Here is a 16,158-nt window from a genome sequence, read left to right on the forward strand (position 1 = left end):
ACCGTATTATGAAGATGGACAAAGACGACGGCACATAGCCGAGCGGTTCTGCAATGACTATAGATATTATGATCACAATCCTGATCCTTTTCCACATTTACCACAGGGGCAAACCAGACTTCCAGTAGGTAAGATTTCTGCTAATGAATATCATTTGGATGCAGGTATTGGTTTTTCCCAAAATCACATGGAGAATTTAGTTATTGTGTGATTTGTAATTTTGTCCCTTTCTCACTTGCTATTTTTTAAATGTTACATGATGCAACAATACACCATCATTATTTGTTCTTAAAGTTTAGATTCTTATGGTATCATTTGAAAGATGGCTGCCAGATATTCTACTACTACATATTAGCTAAAACTAAATGTTTCAACAAGGGTCTAAAAAATTTCAAGTTTGAAGTGATCAGCCGTCCTATCACTAAAGAATTGGTATATTCTTTAGGGGAAATTGCATCAATCTCTTTGCTGTATTGATGTTAATTTCACAATGTTGGTCTAGTAATTTGCACTGTAGCTTTGTATCCGTGGTGACATTAAAGGGTTCTTCCTTTTGAAGTAAATCAGGGCCACATTCTGAAAATCAGACTTATAATTAAGTTAGCAGTAGGGTTACTGGTTTAGGTTGATTCAACTTTCAGCATTTCTATGTTTGATCTGTGTTAATTTTAAATGACTAAAGTCAAAATGAGCATCTACTAATTTTAGACTTTTCTGTTTGTGGTTTAACTATTTTTGGTAATTGGCATGTTGCAGCTTTAAATGTTTAATGATTTCTTTTCCCCCCGCTCAGTCTTTCATGGTCATATTAAAATGTCTCAGTTGAGCTACATCACAGGATGAGGGGATGGTGTGCTTTACTGTGACAGAGCCTCAAAAGATAATGTTATCAATATTTTTTGCCAGTTTCAATTAAACTTCGACTAATGCCCAATAATAACATATTTGATCTCTCCTTTTCTGTAATTCCAATGATGCACATTCAAGTTAGGAATTTATTAAGACATCTGGTTTCCTTGGTATAACGTGATGCCATTCATTTGAAGTAAATGATTCACTAGTGTATCCAGACTCGCTGCACATCAACTAGTTTGCTCTTACATTAAACAACCTTTCAATTGTGCTATGAAAGTGTTTCAAAACATACTAAGTTATTTGCTTCAGGGCTGACCAGAATTGCACCATGATATTAAAAGGTAAATCAGTGTATTATTGTTTCACTATGATTTATTTGTTAAAGATCTGCAAGCTGAAGGTGAAGCTATAGCAAACTTGGTCAATGATTCAAGAGTTGCTTTATGTCCGCGATCTACTCAATGACACTCTCAATTTGTCAGGTCCTTATTTGAAGCTTGTGTTTGCTATTTGCCTCGTGCATCCCTGACAGCTGTTTTCATGTATATCATTCCAACTGTGAAGTGTTGCCATTGACCTGTGTCTTTAATGTCTGCTAGTTTACAATCTGAAAATTGTTAATCACTCAAATGGTCTGTGAAATAACAGAATTGAGGTCAACTTACCAAGCAGTTCATGAGCAAGGCAGCTTGTCAGCTTTGCTCACTAGCATTCTTACCTCTGAACCAGAGGTTAAAGGTTTAACCCTACTCATCATAGTTTGAATCCAAACTAAGTTGACATTCAATATTCAGATAATGTTGCATTCTGATTTTCTGTGATGTTCCATCCTCTCTCTGCAGTAGTTTAGGTGTATATTAAGGTAATATTTGAACAGTAAAAAGTTCTTCTTGGCTAACAAAGCATCTCTTGCTCCTTGGATGCTGCTTGACCTGCTGTGCTTTTCCAGCACCACACACTCAACATAACGTCAGGTTGGATATACAGATAGTTCTCCTCTAACACTGTAGTTGCATTCCAGCAAAACCTCGCTTCATAGAAATAATGGGGCCTATGGGAAAAGTGGGTTTGGGGCAGATCAAAAATTATTACTCATTATCGTTCAAAAATCACTGAAAAGTCGAGCAAATTATAACACATCCTGAATGAAGGTTGAAATAATATTTATTAATGAAAGAAAAATAAATTTAGCACTGTACATTTAAAAAAAACAAAAGAAAGCTACTCTCTATACAGTACTTCCCTCAGAAAGCTGCTGTCAGCAGCTGACATCAGCACATGCACAGAATGGCATGAAGACTGGCGCTGGTATCGCGCATGTGCAGAACAGTACAGACATTGTGCATGCACAGAATGGCACAAAGGCTGGCACCAGCGCACATGCAGAGGAGAGATTTCAGCATGCAAGTTGATACATGCGTAGAATGAAGCGTGCGAACTGATCCCAGCTGGAATTGCGCTATTGCCAACAGAAGTAAGCATTCTCCAAAATGTTGTTCCCATGTTCTTCAGCAATGTTATAGCTAAATCATGCTGCCAGAATGCGCATTATCCCAGAGCTAGGTGAAAGTGGGTACTGCACATGCTGGAGATTAGAGTCAAGATTAGAGTGGTGCTGGAAAAGCACAGCATCTGAGGAGCAGGAAATGCGATGGTTTGGGCAAAAGCCCTGAAGAAGACCTTTTTCCTCGGATGCTGCCTGATCTGCTGTGCTTTTCCAGCACCACTCTAATCTTGACTCATTATCCCAGAACTACCTGTAAGGCACACCATTAAAAGCTCGCCTGCAAATTTATTCTTTGTTAATGGTTGTCTGTGGTTTTAGATATAAGTACTGTATAATAATTCTTGCAATTGTGTATCTCTTACTAAAAAGCTTAACTGAATAAGTAGTACATTATCTTGTGCTTAATGATACTCAGCTTTTGAAGGAGATTTGAGACTGAATACTATTGAGTGTTGAGCATTTCTTTCACTTTATTTTGGGAGCAATACTTTTTCTCATTTAGTGGCTTATATCTGTTTTCATAGCAAGTAATAGGTTGCTAGACTGTCCCCCAAGTTCATTGGGCATCATGAGCTGCTGTGGCCATCAGCAACAGAATAGTACTCCAATGCAATCTGCAACCATCTGACCTGGCATGTTCCCCATTCTGCCATACTATCAAGCAGAGCATCTAGCTTGAATCAGTGAAGGGAAGCATGCCAGGAGCAGCACTGGCTATATCTAAAAATGATATCTTGACTTGGTAGAGCTACAGAATGGGGCAATATACATGCCAAGTAGCACAGACAACAAGTGACATGATAGGGCTAAGCGATTCCACACCGTCGGACCAGATTTGTTCTGCAGTCCTGCCACATTCAGTCATGAATAGTGTGGACAATTAAGCAACTTGTTGGAGCAGACATCTCTACAAATATTCCCATCCTTAATGATGGGAGAGCCCAGCACATCAGTGCAAAAGATGAGGCTAAAGCATCTGCAACAATCTTCAACCAAAAGTGATGAGCAGATAATCCATCTTGACCATCTCCCAGGATCCCAGAATCATAGATGCCAGTCTTGAACCTATTTGATTTACTCCATGTGATATAAAGAAATATCTGGAGGCACTGATTAGTGGAAAGGCGATGGACCCTGTGCAAAATTCTAACAATAATACTGAATACATGTTCCAGAACTTGCCATATCCCTAGCCAAGCTTTTCCAGTAGGCTTACTACACCGACATCTACCTGACAATGTACAAAGTTGCTTAGATATGTCCTGAACAAATTAAGATAAATTGAGCCTGGTCAATTTACAGCCCATCAGTCTGACCTTGTTCATTAGTAAAGTGATGGAAGGTGCCATTAACAATGCTATCAAGCATTGATAACCTGCTCAGTGCTCAGTTTGGGTTCCACTAAGGCCATTTAGTTCATGAACTTATTACTGCCCTATTCTAAGCATGGACAATAGAGATGAATCCCAGCAGTAAAGTGAGAGTCCTAAACATCAAGGCCGCATTCGTCAGTCTGGCATTTGGGATTCCCAGCAAAACCTGTGTCTGTAGGGATCAGGGTTGAGGGTGTGGGAGATGAAGCAATTCATGTTCAAATGTAGCAGTTTCCATGTTTGGACTGACAAGTGGCAAGTAACACTTGTGCCATACAAGGCCAAGACCAACTCAAATTATATCTTACTGTTGCCCCTTGATATTCAGTGGCACCACCATCACTGAATTCCTCTCCACTATCAACAACCTGGGTGTTACTATTGACTATAAACTGCATTGGACTAGCTATATAAATTTTGTAGCTGCAAGATTATATCAGATGCCAGGAGTCCTGTGTGAGTAGCTCACCTCCTATCTTCCTAAAGTCTGTATACCTACATCTGCAATATCCACTTGCATGGATGAGTACAGCTGCAACAACACTTGAATCTTGATACCATCCAGGATAAATAGCCTATTTGATAAGCACCAGATCCAAAAGCATTCACTTCCTCCATCACCAATGCTTAGTAGCCAGTTTGTACCATGTACAAAATGTACTGTAAAAATTCACCAAAGCTCCTTAGTAGCACCTTCCACATCGAAGGACGAGCTGCTACAATTTCGAAGGACGAGAGCTGAAGCTGGATCGGATAGCACTGCAGGTTATCTTCCAAACAACCCAGCATCTGCCTTGGGTATATATTGCCATTGCTTCAGTCTCTCTTGATCAAAATCCTGGAATTCCCATCCTAAAGGCATTGTGAGTGTGCCCTATATCTAAGGGACTGCAGCAGTTCAAGAGAACACCCCACCATCAACTTCTCAAAGTCAACTAGTTGGACGATAGATGCTTGCCCATTCAGTGATATTCGTGAGTGAATAAAAATGAATTTACAGGTTGATTATCATGTTGCACCTTCCATGTTCATCAAAGTCGAGGATTTGAGCTCAAGGCTTAATGACGGACTCTGCATTGGCAATAGAACATTCGCAGTCTGATCATTCCCCTCTCAATTTTTATTGGCTTGTACTTTTGAAGCTGATTGTTTAATAGTTGATCAGACATGATTTCTGTTGATGCTGCACTGGGTTTTATCAGTACTCCAGCTCAGTGAAATTAAAATGATATGTCTATGTCTATGAACTTGGGAATGTCACCAGAGTTCAAAAGTTTTTAAGAACTGCATTGGGGAGAGGCCAAGAAGTATAAGACTTGGCATGCTAATTGAGAAAAGGGTATTCACATGTCATTTAAAGTTCAAATGCAGTGTTAGTATATAGACAATTCTCAAAGTATGAATGTAATGCTTCCTAATATAAGATTCTCTTGAAATGTTAGTAACATAATGATGAATTTTAAATATTGCAAAAGATGAAATCTATTTATAAAACTATCATAGCAAAATTCAGAAGATTCTGCTGTTTTACAAATTGCAAGTGAAACATCTTTTGAGTCAAATTCCCAATATATGATTAACCAGGGTATTTCACCAACACAAGCCTTCATTTGAGCTGTCCATTATTTCCAAGAAGAGGAGACATTGTGTGGGATTGTATGTAGTTCAGTTTGTAACTCACTGTAACAAATGAGTTACATCTGAAGTTTCAGCCCAAGTTTCACTACAATTTCGAGAAGAGTCCAAAAAGTTTTCGCATTAAGTAAGCTTTTTTTCAAAGAGACTTGAAAATTGAGATTCCTGGCTTTATACCTATGGATGAGCAGGATTTTACTCTCCAGCATGAAGCATCCTGACTCCCACACATTCCACTTCTGTATTTCTAATTGTTTCTGCTTATCTGCTTAATTTGCTACTTAATTAACTGCCATAAAGCTATGTAAATGTCTTAGATTTGGTATGTTTGCATTTCATATTCAAACACAAAAGCAAAAAAAAAACTGCAGATGTTGGAAACCTGAATAAAAGTAGAAAATGCTGGAGGAACTCATAGGTCTGGCTGTTTCTGTGGAGAAAAAAATATATAGAATTTGAATTCCAATATAACTCCTCTTTCAAAGATTTCCAATTCAGAAGTAAAGTTGTGTTGAATTCTGAATGAAACTTTTGTTTTTCACTCTATACAGAGACTGCCAGACCTGAGTTTCTCCATCACTAGCTCAGTGGCATTGTCTTGCAGTTCCGTGGTAAATATATTTCAGAATATGGTTAAACTCTGGATTTAAAGTGTTTTGGGCCATTTTCAGGTCATTAAAGGCATCATACAAATTCAAGTATTTCTTTGTTTTGGCAATTATTAATCTCTTGTTGCGAATTATATTTGATTTTGTGATACAGCTGTCTGATCTGCAGTAAAACAGGTTGTATTTTGGTTGTGTGGTGCTGGAAAAGCACAGCACGTCAGGCAGCATCCGAAGAGCAGGAGAATTGACATTTCGGGCGTAAGCTCTTCATCAGGAATGCCAAAGGGCTGAGATAAATGTGAGGGGGGAGCAGGTCCTGCTCCACAACCACCTGATGAAGAAGCAGTGCTTCGAAAGCTAGTGCTTCCAAATAAAGGAAGAACATTGAATAAAATCTAAGTACAAAAATCTCTTACTAACGCTGTGCTGAAGACAATCTGCATGTTCCCTAAAAGGATGAATGTAAGAAAAAGCATACTCTCCATGCCATGTTCCAATCTAATTTTGGCTAAAGCTGCCACTTTCACCCACCCTTGAAGGTGTGGCACTATCCCACAATTACAAAACACTCTGCCATTCAAAAGTGGGCGTGTTGCTGAGATTTGAATTTGCTGACATCAGATTTTCAGAGCAGCACGCTGAAGTATTGCTGGAGAAAGTAAATAAGTTTCCTATTGGTCTGTGTGTGTTGGTTTCCTGTGTACCCTAGTGGTGAATTCTCCGTTGGGTGTTCTCTCTACTAACACGTCTAGGAATGGGAGTTGGCTATCCTTTTCCTCTTCTCTCGTGAATCGTATTCCTGTGAGTGTGGCGTTGATGATTCGGTGTGTTTTTTCTATTTGTGTTTTTGATGATTACAAAGGTGTCATCGACGTATCTGATCCAGACCAAGTCCTAAACTATGAAAGTAACCACCCCAACACACACAAACGAAGCTGCATCAGGACACTATTCAAAAGAGCCACAACACACTGCAGTACACCAGAACTGCGAAAAGAGGAAGAGGAACACCTAAACAAGGTATTCGCCAAAAACGGATACCCACGCAACTTTATCACCAGATGCCTAAGAGATAGACCACGGAACGAGGACATGCCACAACCAAAAGGACTAGCCACACTACCATACGTCAGGAGCGTATCAGAACTGACAGCCAGACTACTGCGACCCTTAGGACTCATAACAGCACACAAGCCAACTTCCACACTCAGACAACAACTCACTAGAACAAAGGACCCAATAGCCAGCACGAGCCAAACTAACGTAGTTTACAAAATACCATGCAAGGACCGCACAAAACACTATATAGGACAAACAGGAAGACAGCTAACAATCCGCATCCATGAACATCAGCTAGCCACAAAACGACACGACCAGCTATCCCTAGTAGCCATACACTCAGACAACCAGGAACATGAATTTGACTGGGAAAACACTACCATCATAGGACAAGCCAGACAGAGAACAGCCAGGGAATTCCTAGAGGCATGGCATTCATCCACAAACTCCATTAACAGACACATGGACCTGGACCCAATATACAAACTACTACAGCTGAAACTGACACCCGGAAGCGGCAAGAACAAACCACTATAAATACCGGAAGAAACATCAAAGCAGCGCTTCACAGGAGGCTCCAATAGCACTGATGATGTTCCCTAGCCAGGGAACGAAACGTTTGCAGCAAAAACTTCCAGCTTGGCGAACAGAACCACAACAACGGACACCCGAGCTACAAATCTTCAACCAGACTTTAAATACTGAGATATGCAGCAGCTTTTTTCCTTTTGACAGTTCTTTGAAAGAGGCAAGAATTACAGAAACTATGTTCCAACTATTCAATTTTTGAGTGGAGAAGAAACTGACACTATTCAATAGTTTACCAGCAATGTTTAAATTTTGACAATATTGATATCCTGGGTTTTCACTCCTAATTGGATGTGCTCATATCTGATTGGTCCAAATACATACCTGACTTTTTCTTAATTTCTAAAATATTGACATTGTATCCACAATTTCTGCTGAATATTTGTGAGCATTTTTGTCTTTGTGATCTGGATAAGGTAATCAGTCCTATGACTTCATCTGAAGGCCATACTTTTAATTGCATAACTTAGCTATTGGTGTTTACCATTTACTTGTGACCTGATATGAAGGAAAGTTGTTTAGATATATGATTAGGTTCAGTCCACTTTTGACTATTACGTTTTCATGTTCTTTCGCAGGAAATTCATTTTGTAGTTGCATTTGTAGTTTTGGCTACAATGTTTGAATGTCAGTTCTGAAATTAACTATTCGATATCATCATCAAATATTGTAATCAATAAGACGGTGAAAGCTAACTAAATTGTACATCTCAAATATCTACCATAGTTTACAATGGTTCCAGATTAGTGGGTTTTATCACATGTCACATTTTTATATGAATATCAGTTGAATTATTGAAGGCTGAAGGGCCTTTCTGCTGTTTAAGGAGGGCTTTTGACCCATTGAACTTCTCATAGTTTTCTGTATAACAATCTAGTCAGACTCCTTTCTAACTCCATCTATGTAAATGCAAGTTTGTCTATCCAGATTCCTGTTTATTGGAATGAAATTTTTCCCTTGCAGGTGTTAATCCACAATTTTATGTTAGAAAAACTTCAGACTTGATATTTTTATTTTAAGAAATAACGACATAATGGTTTGTTTGCTTTTAAAGAAGAATATTTAATTTATTTTCTGTGCATGTTTAGGCATAGGAAGAGTTCCTTCAACATCCATGGGAAACCTAACAAATCATGGTACTGATGAATTGCCTCTTCCTCTTGGTTGGTCAGCGGACTGGACTATTCGAGGAAGAAAATACTATATAGACCATAATACTAACACAACTCATTGGAGCCATCCACTTGAAAGAGAAGGCTTGCCACCTGGGTGGGAGCGAGTGGAATCACCTGAATTTGGTGTTTATTATGTTGATCACATCAACAAGCGAGCTCAGTATAGGCACCCTTGTGCTCCCAGGTGCAGTAAAGAATTTGTTTTATAATTTTTCCCAAAATTTGCTTTGAAAGCAAATATGTTTAAGCAAGTACTGTATGTAAGTGTGCAAAAAATTGCTTCATATCTTTTACCTGTTTTCACTTAATTTGGAATTATTCAGTAATTACCATAAAATAATATCAAAGTTACTGTTTAAATTAATTTAAATAATTTTGAAGTAAGCTTTGATTAGGTTGTAAATCATGTTGATAACTGTTCTGCAGTGAAGTACGGATAGGATATGGATTGACCCCTCTATTATCACCATCTCCATTATAAGATGTAAAAGCAAAGTATGGTTTTAATGTTTGTGTTTCATTATTATAATTGGCAAAGTGTTTTTTTTTATGTGAGTACCCTTAACTTTGTGTGCCAGCATTTTATATCCATTATCCAATTGGCATAGTTTCAAGGTTTTAAATTTTAGGGAACCTTGCATTTGTATCAGACACCAATATGAGATTGTTCACAGTATTGCTGGAGGAATTTTCACTTGGATGTCAAAAGCACCCCTTGCATAGTAACTGTTATAATGGTTTAATTTTGTCTGTGTAAATTTGTTGACATTGCAACAGGAAATTAATGTGTGCATTATTATTAAATCACAGTAGTACTTTTATAGCATATGGAATACAGAAACTCTTTTGTGTCTGCACCAGCTCTCCAAATGAGCTTTTCACCTAGTGCCATTATCCTTTCTTATCTAGTAACCCTGCATGTCTATTGTCTTTTTGAATCCCTTGATTGAACCTGTGTTTACCATGCTCTCAGGGCAGCATATTTCAGACCCTGATTACCACTGCATGAACAAGTTTTCATGTATTGCTTTGCTTTTTGCTATTACTAGTCTGTGCCCTCTTATTCTCAATCCCTTTGAATGGGATCAGTTTCTCCTTGTCTGCTTTGTCTAGGCATCTCATGATTTGAATACATCTAAGTGATGGCTCAGTGGTGAGCACTGCTGCCTCAGCGCCAGGGACCCGGGTTCAATTCCTGCCTTGGGCAACTGTCTGTGTGGAGTCCAAAGATGTGCAGGTTGCGTAAATTGGCCGTGCTAAATTGCCCGTATTGCTAGGTGCAAGGGTAAATGTAGTGGAATGGGTCTGGGTGGGTTGCTCTTCGAAGGGTTGGTGTGGACTTGTTGGGAATCCAATCTAACCTAATCTCCTCTCTGCCTTCTTTTTTCAAAAAGAAACAGTTCTAATTGCTTCAGTCTATCTTCATAACTGAAGATCCTCATCTTAGGAGTCATTTTTGTAAATCTTTTCAATCCCTCCCCAATATTTTCAAATCCTTTCTAATGTATAAGACCTAGAATTGGGTGCAATGCTGCAGCTGAGGTTGAACAAGGTTGAGGTTGAGCCTACAACAAGTTACAAGGTCAACGTAACTTCCTTGCTGTTGTACTCTATCCTGTTGTTAAAGCCCAGGATACTGCATGCTTTATTAACTACTTCAACACATGGTACCACTTCTTATTGATTTGTCCACATGTACAGCCAGGTCCCTTTTAGGGTTGTAGCTATATATTCTCTTAATTCATTGGGATGTGTGGCACTCTCTCTCGCTAGGCCAGCATTGCCCATCCCACATTGTTAAGGCTCAATTACATTGCTGAAGGAGGAGTCTGCATTTCTAGTCCAGTGATATTAATATTATGCCACTGCTTCCTCCTTATTGTCTTCGTATACTGTGTACCAAAATGAATCACCTCATTTCTCTCGGAATTACCAGATGTATTTTGTGTTCTATAAAAGAAAATACACCTTCTGAAGATTGTCAATATATTTGAAAATCTGTTTTGTTCCTACACTTTTACAGTGACACCCGAACTTCTACTTTGTATTCTTCTTACTACCTTAGCCTAAGCATTCCCTTAAGTGTGCAATAGTTGAGTCATTTTCCACGTAGTGCATCTTTTGTGTTAACCTTTCCCCTAAATCACTTGGGACAAACCTAGCACTCATTTGATTTTATTTTGCCCTAAATTTTGTTATTCAAAAGGTTTTAGCCCCTCATCTAGCTTTCAAAAGACCTCTTTTTTTTTGAGGTAGACTTTAGTTGGTATTGCATGACTTGGTGCTAAGGAACAATTGATGTGAGAATAATACTTTATGCTTTCTCTCCATCCCCACAATAGGGCTAACAAGTGGCAGGTAACATGCATGCCACACAAATGCCAGGCAATGACTATGTCTAATCATTGCCCTTTGACATTTAGTGGTGTTACCATCACTGAACACACCCTAATCCACATTCTTGGGGTTACCATTGACCAAAAACTCAACTGGACTTGCCACAAAAACACGGTACAAGGTCAGGTCAGAGGCTAAGAATACTCCGGTGAGCAACACACCACCTGACTCCCAAAACCTGTCCATCATCTACAAGGCACAAGATAGGAGTGTGATGAAAAACACTCTCTCACTTAAGTGGGTGCAGCTGCAACATCTCATGAAGATTGACCCCATCCAGGGCAGTGTAGCCCACTTGATAGGCACCGCATCCACGAAAATCCACTCCTTCCTCCACCATTACTCAGTCACAGCAGTATGTACTATTTGCAAGATGCCCTTCAGAAATTCATCTTAATCCTTCACATTTTCCAAGCCTACATTCACTTCCGTTTAGAAGAACAAGGGCAGCAGATGCATTGGAGCACCACTACTACCTGCAAGTTCCTCTCCAAACCACTCACCACCCTGACTTGGAAATGAGCTTTGAGAAGATTTGTAGCTCAGGTTGAGATTCGGGATGTAGGTTTGTTCACTGAGCTGACAGGTTCATTTTTCAGACATTTCATCACCATATTCAGTAACATCTTCAGTAAGTCTCTGAATGAAGCACTGGTGGTATAGCCTGCTTTCTATTTCTGAAAACGAACCTTCCAGCTCAGCGAGCAAACCTTCATCCATGACTTGGAAATATGTTGCCAGTCCTTTACTATCTCTTAGTCAAAATCTTGTGGACTGCAAAGGTTCAAAAAAGCAGCTCGCTGCTATTTTCTCAAGGGCAACTAGGTCCAGGCAATAAATGCTGGTCAGCCAGTGATGCCTATGTCCCACTAGTGAATAAAACAAGATAATAGGCACTTAGCCAAAGCAGCATTGTTGGTTTGTCACTTTGGGATTAGACATGTGTCTGCAAAGATCATCTAACAGCTGATGTGTAACTTTTAATAAAGCCAAATACTGTATTTCAGAATCCAATTTTATGCGTGCCAAACAGCACCAAGTTTTTTAAGTTCACATGGTTGAACTTCTTTTTCATATAAGAACCTAACCTTTTCTGTAACTAAAAGTATCATTTACCTTAGCTGAAAATGTGGATAAAACAAGAATTGCTGCATATCTATTTCTTATTTGATATTTAATCTTTTTTGCAGTGTTCCACGTTATGACCAGCCTCCACCTCTTGTTCCTCCTATTACGTACCAACCACGACAAACTGAACGAAATCAATTGGTTCCTGCAAACCCATACCACACTGCAGAAATTCCAGACTGGCTGAAGGTCTATGCCAGAGCTCCAGTAAAGTAAGCACTCGTCAAAATCCATGAAATAGAAATAACACTTTAAATGTAATTCCTGTGGCAACCTTCCCCCTTTCCTCTCTTCACCCCCCCCCAGCCCCCCTGCCCCCCCGCCCCCCTTGAAGCATTTGAATAGAATAAATGATGCATGTATTTGTCTTTTAAGCAACCTGGGACTCACTTTTTCACAATAGCATGAATTGAAGGCCAGATGATTCATCCTTGAATTATATAGTCTTGTGTTCTCCTTGATTTTGCCCATACTGCAGCTCAAGGAAGATCTGTTTCACCTCCTCAATAACAGCTAGCAGTGTCACTGCTTGTTTAGCTTTCCAAAAGCATCAATTGCGGGAAGAAAATTTAATTCTCAGCACTAATTTAATGCTAATTTTTTGAATGTGTTTCTTTACTCACGATAAATTAGGTGTACTGTGTTATCTGCATGCAATGAAATGACTGTGCCTTGTGGCAGATCATATGGAACCGAATTGCTTCTGTTCAATGTGTTGAAAACTTTTTTGTGCCTTGTTTTAATTGCCCACCATAATGGATATCACCTGATTTTTAAAAAGTGGCAATTTGTGATAGACCATTTGAACCGGGAACATGTAGTTTGAATTTGATAGCTTTACTATTGTATCCTTAAAGTATATTCTAGTATGTGTATTGTCTTTAAGTAATTTGCTAATAATCTGTTCTGTGTTCTATTCTTCATTATTACATTTGACTTATGACATAGTGTTACATAAAGGCCATACGCTACCAGATACTCTCTGTTGAAAGTCACATGTTCCCCTTGTTTTTCACTTTTTCACAGCTATGCTCTTCTATTCTGCAGTCTTTACAAAAATTCTCTCATGTTCATCTACTGTGTATGATGGAGTTTGTCTTGTTCTGTGGTGTTGGGATCATGCAGAAATTATATGTGTTCTTTATCTCTACTCAACAGCCCTTCTGGAAAAATGTTTAATATCTAGCTTAATTATTGTGTATATTGAAATGAATTTTTTTGTTACTTGAAAAAAGACATCTATTTGCACATTCTAGGGAAAGCTTACGTGAGGAGAGTACAAAATTCATTTTTTTGCATTTGTCTGTGTAATATCACAAAAGAACTGGTCAGTCAGATTTATGACTGTTAGAGGAATATACAGAAAGACGAGCCTGCTCTCCTTGATGTACAGCTGCTAGCTTAGAGCAAAGGAGAGTTGGTAGCATGCTGTTCAACCATTTATAAAGGATAGAAAGGAGACAGTGAGGACCCCATGTGCATGCACTTTGTTATATGTACATTGCTATAGTTGGAAGTTAGAAACACAGAAATGACTGAGCTATTTCCAGAAAATCTCTGAAATTTGAGATGATGCACCACAACGGAGCTCCTGCACCAAGCTACATATAAGGAAAGTTGCAGCAAAAATGCATGCAATAGAGGAGCAGAATTGGGCTGTCTGCCATGACAGATATGCTTTAAAAATTTTGTAAAGTGACAATTTTCAAGGCTCAATTTTAAAATTCCAATGCAGAACTTGCAATTGGGGCCTATAACAATTGTAAAATTCAGCACGATTCAACAGATTGAAAAGGAAGACTCATGATATCTAGCTAAAGATCAGGTTGTGTTTCTCCTCAATGCTGCAGTGAAATAGATTGCTTAATGTTGCCATATGCACCATAGGAAGCAATTGGCCCTTTCAAGGAATGAGAGAAACAATCAATTGTGGGTAAAAGAAGGGTATTTCAATTAAGTTCTCAGCACTTTTATATAGCAAACTTCCTCCTGATACAAAGTACATTTGGGGTGCCACCGCTACTTTATAATGTCTTTTCGGCAGAGGAGAATTTCTATTCTGCATGTTAGTAATGATTTTGACTCAATCTCTGGGTGTGATTGGAATGGAGGAGAGTTTTCACTAGCTGGTAATTGTATTTTGACTTTCCTGTACCTTTTTGATAAAATCTGTTGTGTATGTATTCAATTCCTTCAGGTGTATGTAATTTATATTGAAAATATGATCAACAGCATTTTATTTTGAAATATAGGGAAATCGTTTAGACTCTTTTGACACTTAAAAAAAATTTGTAGATTGCATATAACTAGTGGATTATTACACTAACTTTCTTTTACCAGTATGGAAACACCTCCACCCATCGATATTTGAATAATATTAACTTACACATATGCAGTTAAACTTGAAGGATTTGCTGTTTTCAACATGAAGTTGATGTTCTTGTTTGATTTTGTCACCATTGCAGATATGATCACATTCTGAAGTGGGAGCTCTTCCAATTAGCAGACTTGGACACTTACCAAGGATTACTGAAACTGCTGTTCATGAAGGAATTGGAAAGGATTGTGAAGTCATATGAGGCTTATAGACAAGCACTTTTGACAGAACTAGAAAATCGCAAGCAAAGACAACAATGGTATGCACAGCATCACAGCAAGAATTTTCCTGCAAACTTCTGACAGCTTAAGTATTTGAGCACTAGAAATTGTTTTACTTCATAAAACAATTGTTCCTAAAGCAAAGTGTTTGCTATATTTCTACTGAAGAAAAAGTTCAGTCTGGAGGAACTTGCCTCTAAATGTCAACATTATGACCAATGAGACAGAACATGCTGTAGTTTATTACTGTACATGTTGGCTGATCTTTTATCAAGTTCTCCTGGGCAGTATGTGCCTTAATGTAAAAGTACAAATATTGATCCAGAAGCAACAATTTTGCAACAGACAATCAAAGTCTGTTTGTAAAGCTTTAAGTATGGATTGTTAGTTTTGTTTCACAAAATAAGCTAAAGCACCCAACGTTAACTTGGTAGGTAAAACACTAAGGTATCTGTTCACATACAAAGTCAAACTTCCAACGGTTTTCTTGTGAACATTGAAAGTAATGTTTGATATTGCAATGGCATTTTTATGCCAACGTATTCATAGTAATGACAAATGCAAAATTGCAAGCATAATCAGTTTGGCATTCCAACTGTGCTCCATTTGTTCTTTTACAATTACTTAGGCTCCACATGTTTCATTCATTGAAGACGCCTTCAATTGAGTGCAATGAGACTTTTTGGGCTTGTTTAGCAAGCAGTTTATTTAAACTGACTAGTCACCAAGTTATTTCAGAATTATCTGTCAATAAATCAGGGATACAATATTTTGACTCCTATCTATAAACTGAAGCATTTTATACAAACTATAACGTTTTGTACGAATAAGCTGATTAGCAGGACTGTATTTTCATAGATGCCATGCTTTAATTAGATTGAAATTTTACATTGTGGTTCCAGCAATTCAGTAGTAGACAGATTGCTATTTATTTTTTATTTAGTGCAATAATATGTATAAACATATAAATTTCAATAAACATTTTGTATGTTTTTCGTTTTCCTCATTCATTCTCAGGAATCACCTAGCAATTGCTATCTATTTTGTGATGAGTGATCAGCTTACTAACAATAGTGACTTAAATGCATACCTACAGGAAATATGGTTCTTAATGTTTTTTTTTTCTTTTGAGTTTATATACAATGCTTATAGCCCTTTTATTAGACCAGACAGTGACTGCTTGGTAATATCACTGGACTAGCAATTGAGGTCAGGCTGATGCTCGCGACAGTGGA

The 16,158-nt window shown here is 38.3% G+C and overlaps 1 protein-coding gene across 1 annotated transcript in view; it reads left to right on the forward strand.

Moving 5' to 3' along the window:
- The window catches only part of sav1 (salvador family WW domain containing protein 1), a 25,818-nt gene extending 9,956 nt beyond the window's left edge, over positions 1–15,862 (forward strand). The window contains exons 2-5 of the mRNA XM_060828456.1: positions 1–128; positions 8,714–8,984; positions 12,388–12,537; positions 14,791–15,862. The exon at positions 1–128 is cut by the window's left edge and continues 319 nt beyond it. Coding sequence (XP_060684439.1) covers positions 1–128; positions 8,714–8,984; positions 12,388–12,537; positions 14,791–15,004 — 763 coding nt within the window. The 3' untranslated portion in view covers positions 15,005–15,862. The remainder of the gene's footprint in view (positions 129–8,713; positions 8,985–12,387; positions 12,538–14,790) is intronic.
- The last annotated feature ends 296 nt before the right edge of the window (positions 15,863–16,158 follow it).

The sequence above is a fragment of the Hemiscyllium ocellatum genome, chromosome 8, assembly GCF_020745735.1.
Source record: "Hemiscyllium ocellatum isolate sHemOce1 chromosome 8, sHemOce1.pat.X.cur, whole genome shotgun sequence".
NCBI lineage: Eukaryota > Metazoa > Chordata > Chondrichthyes > Orectolobiformes > Hemiscylliidae > Hemiscyllium > Hemiscyllium ocellatum.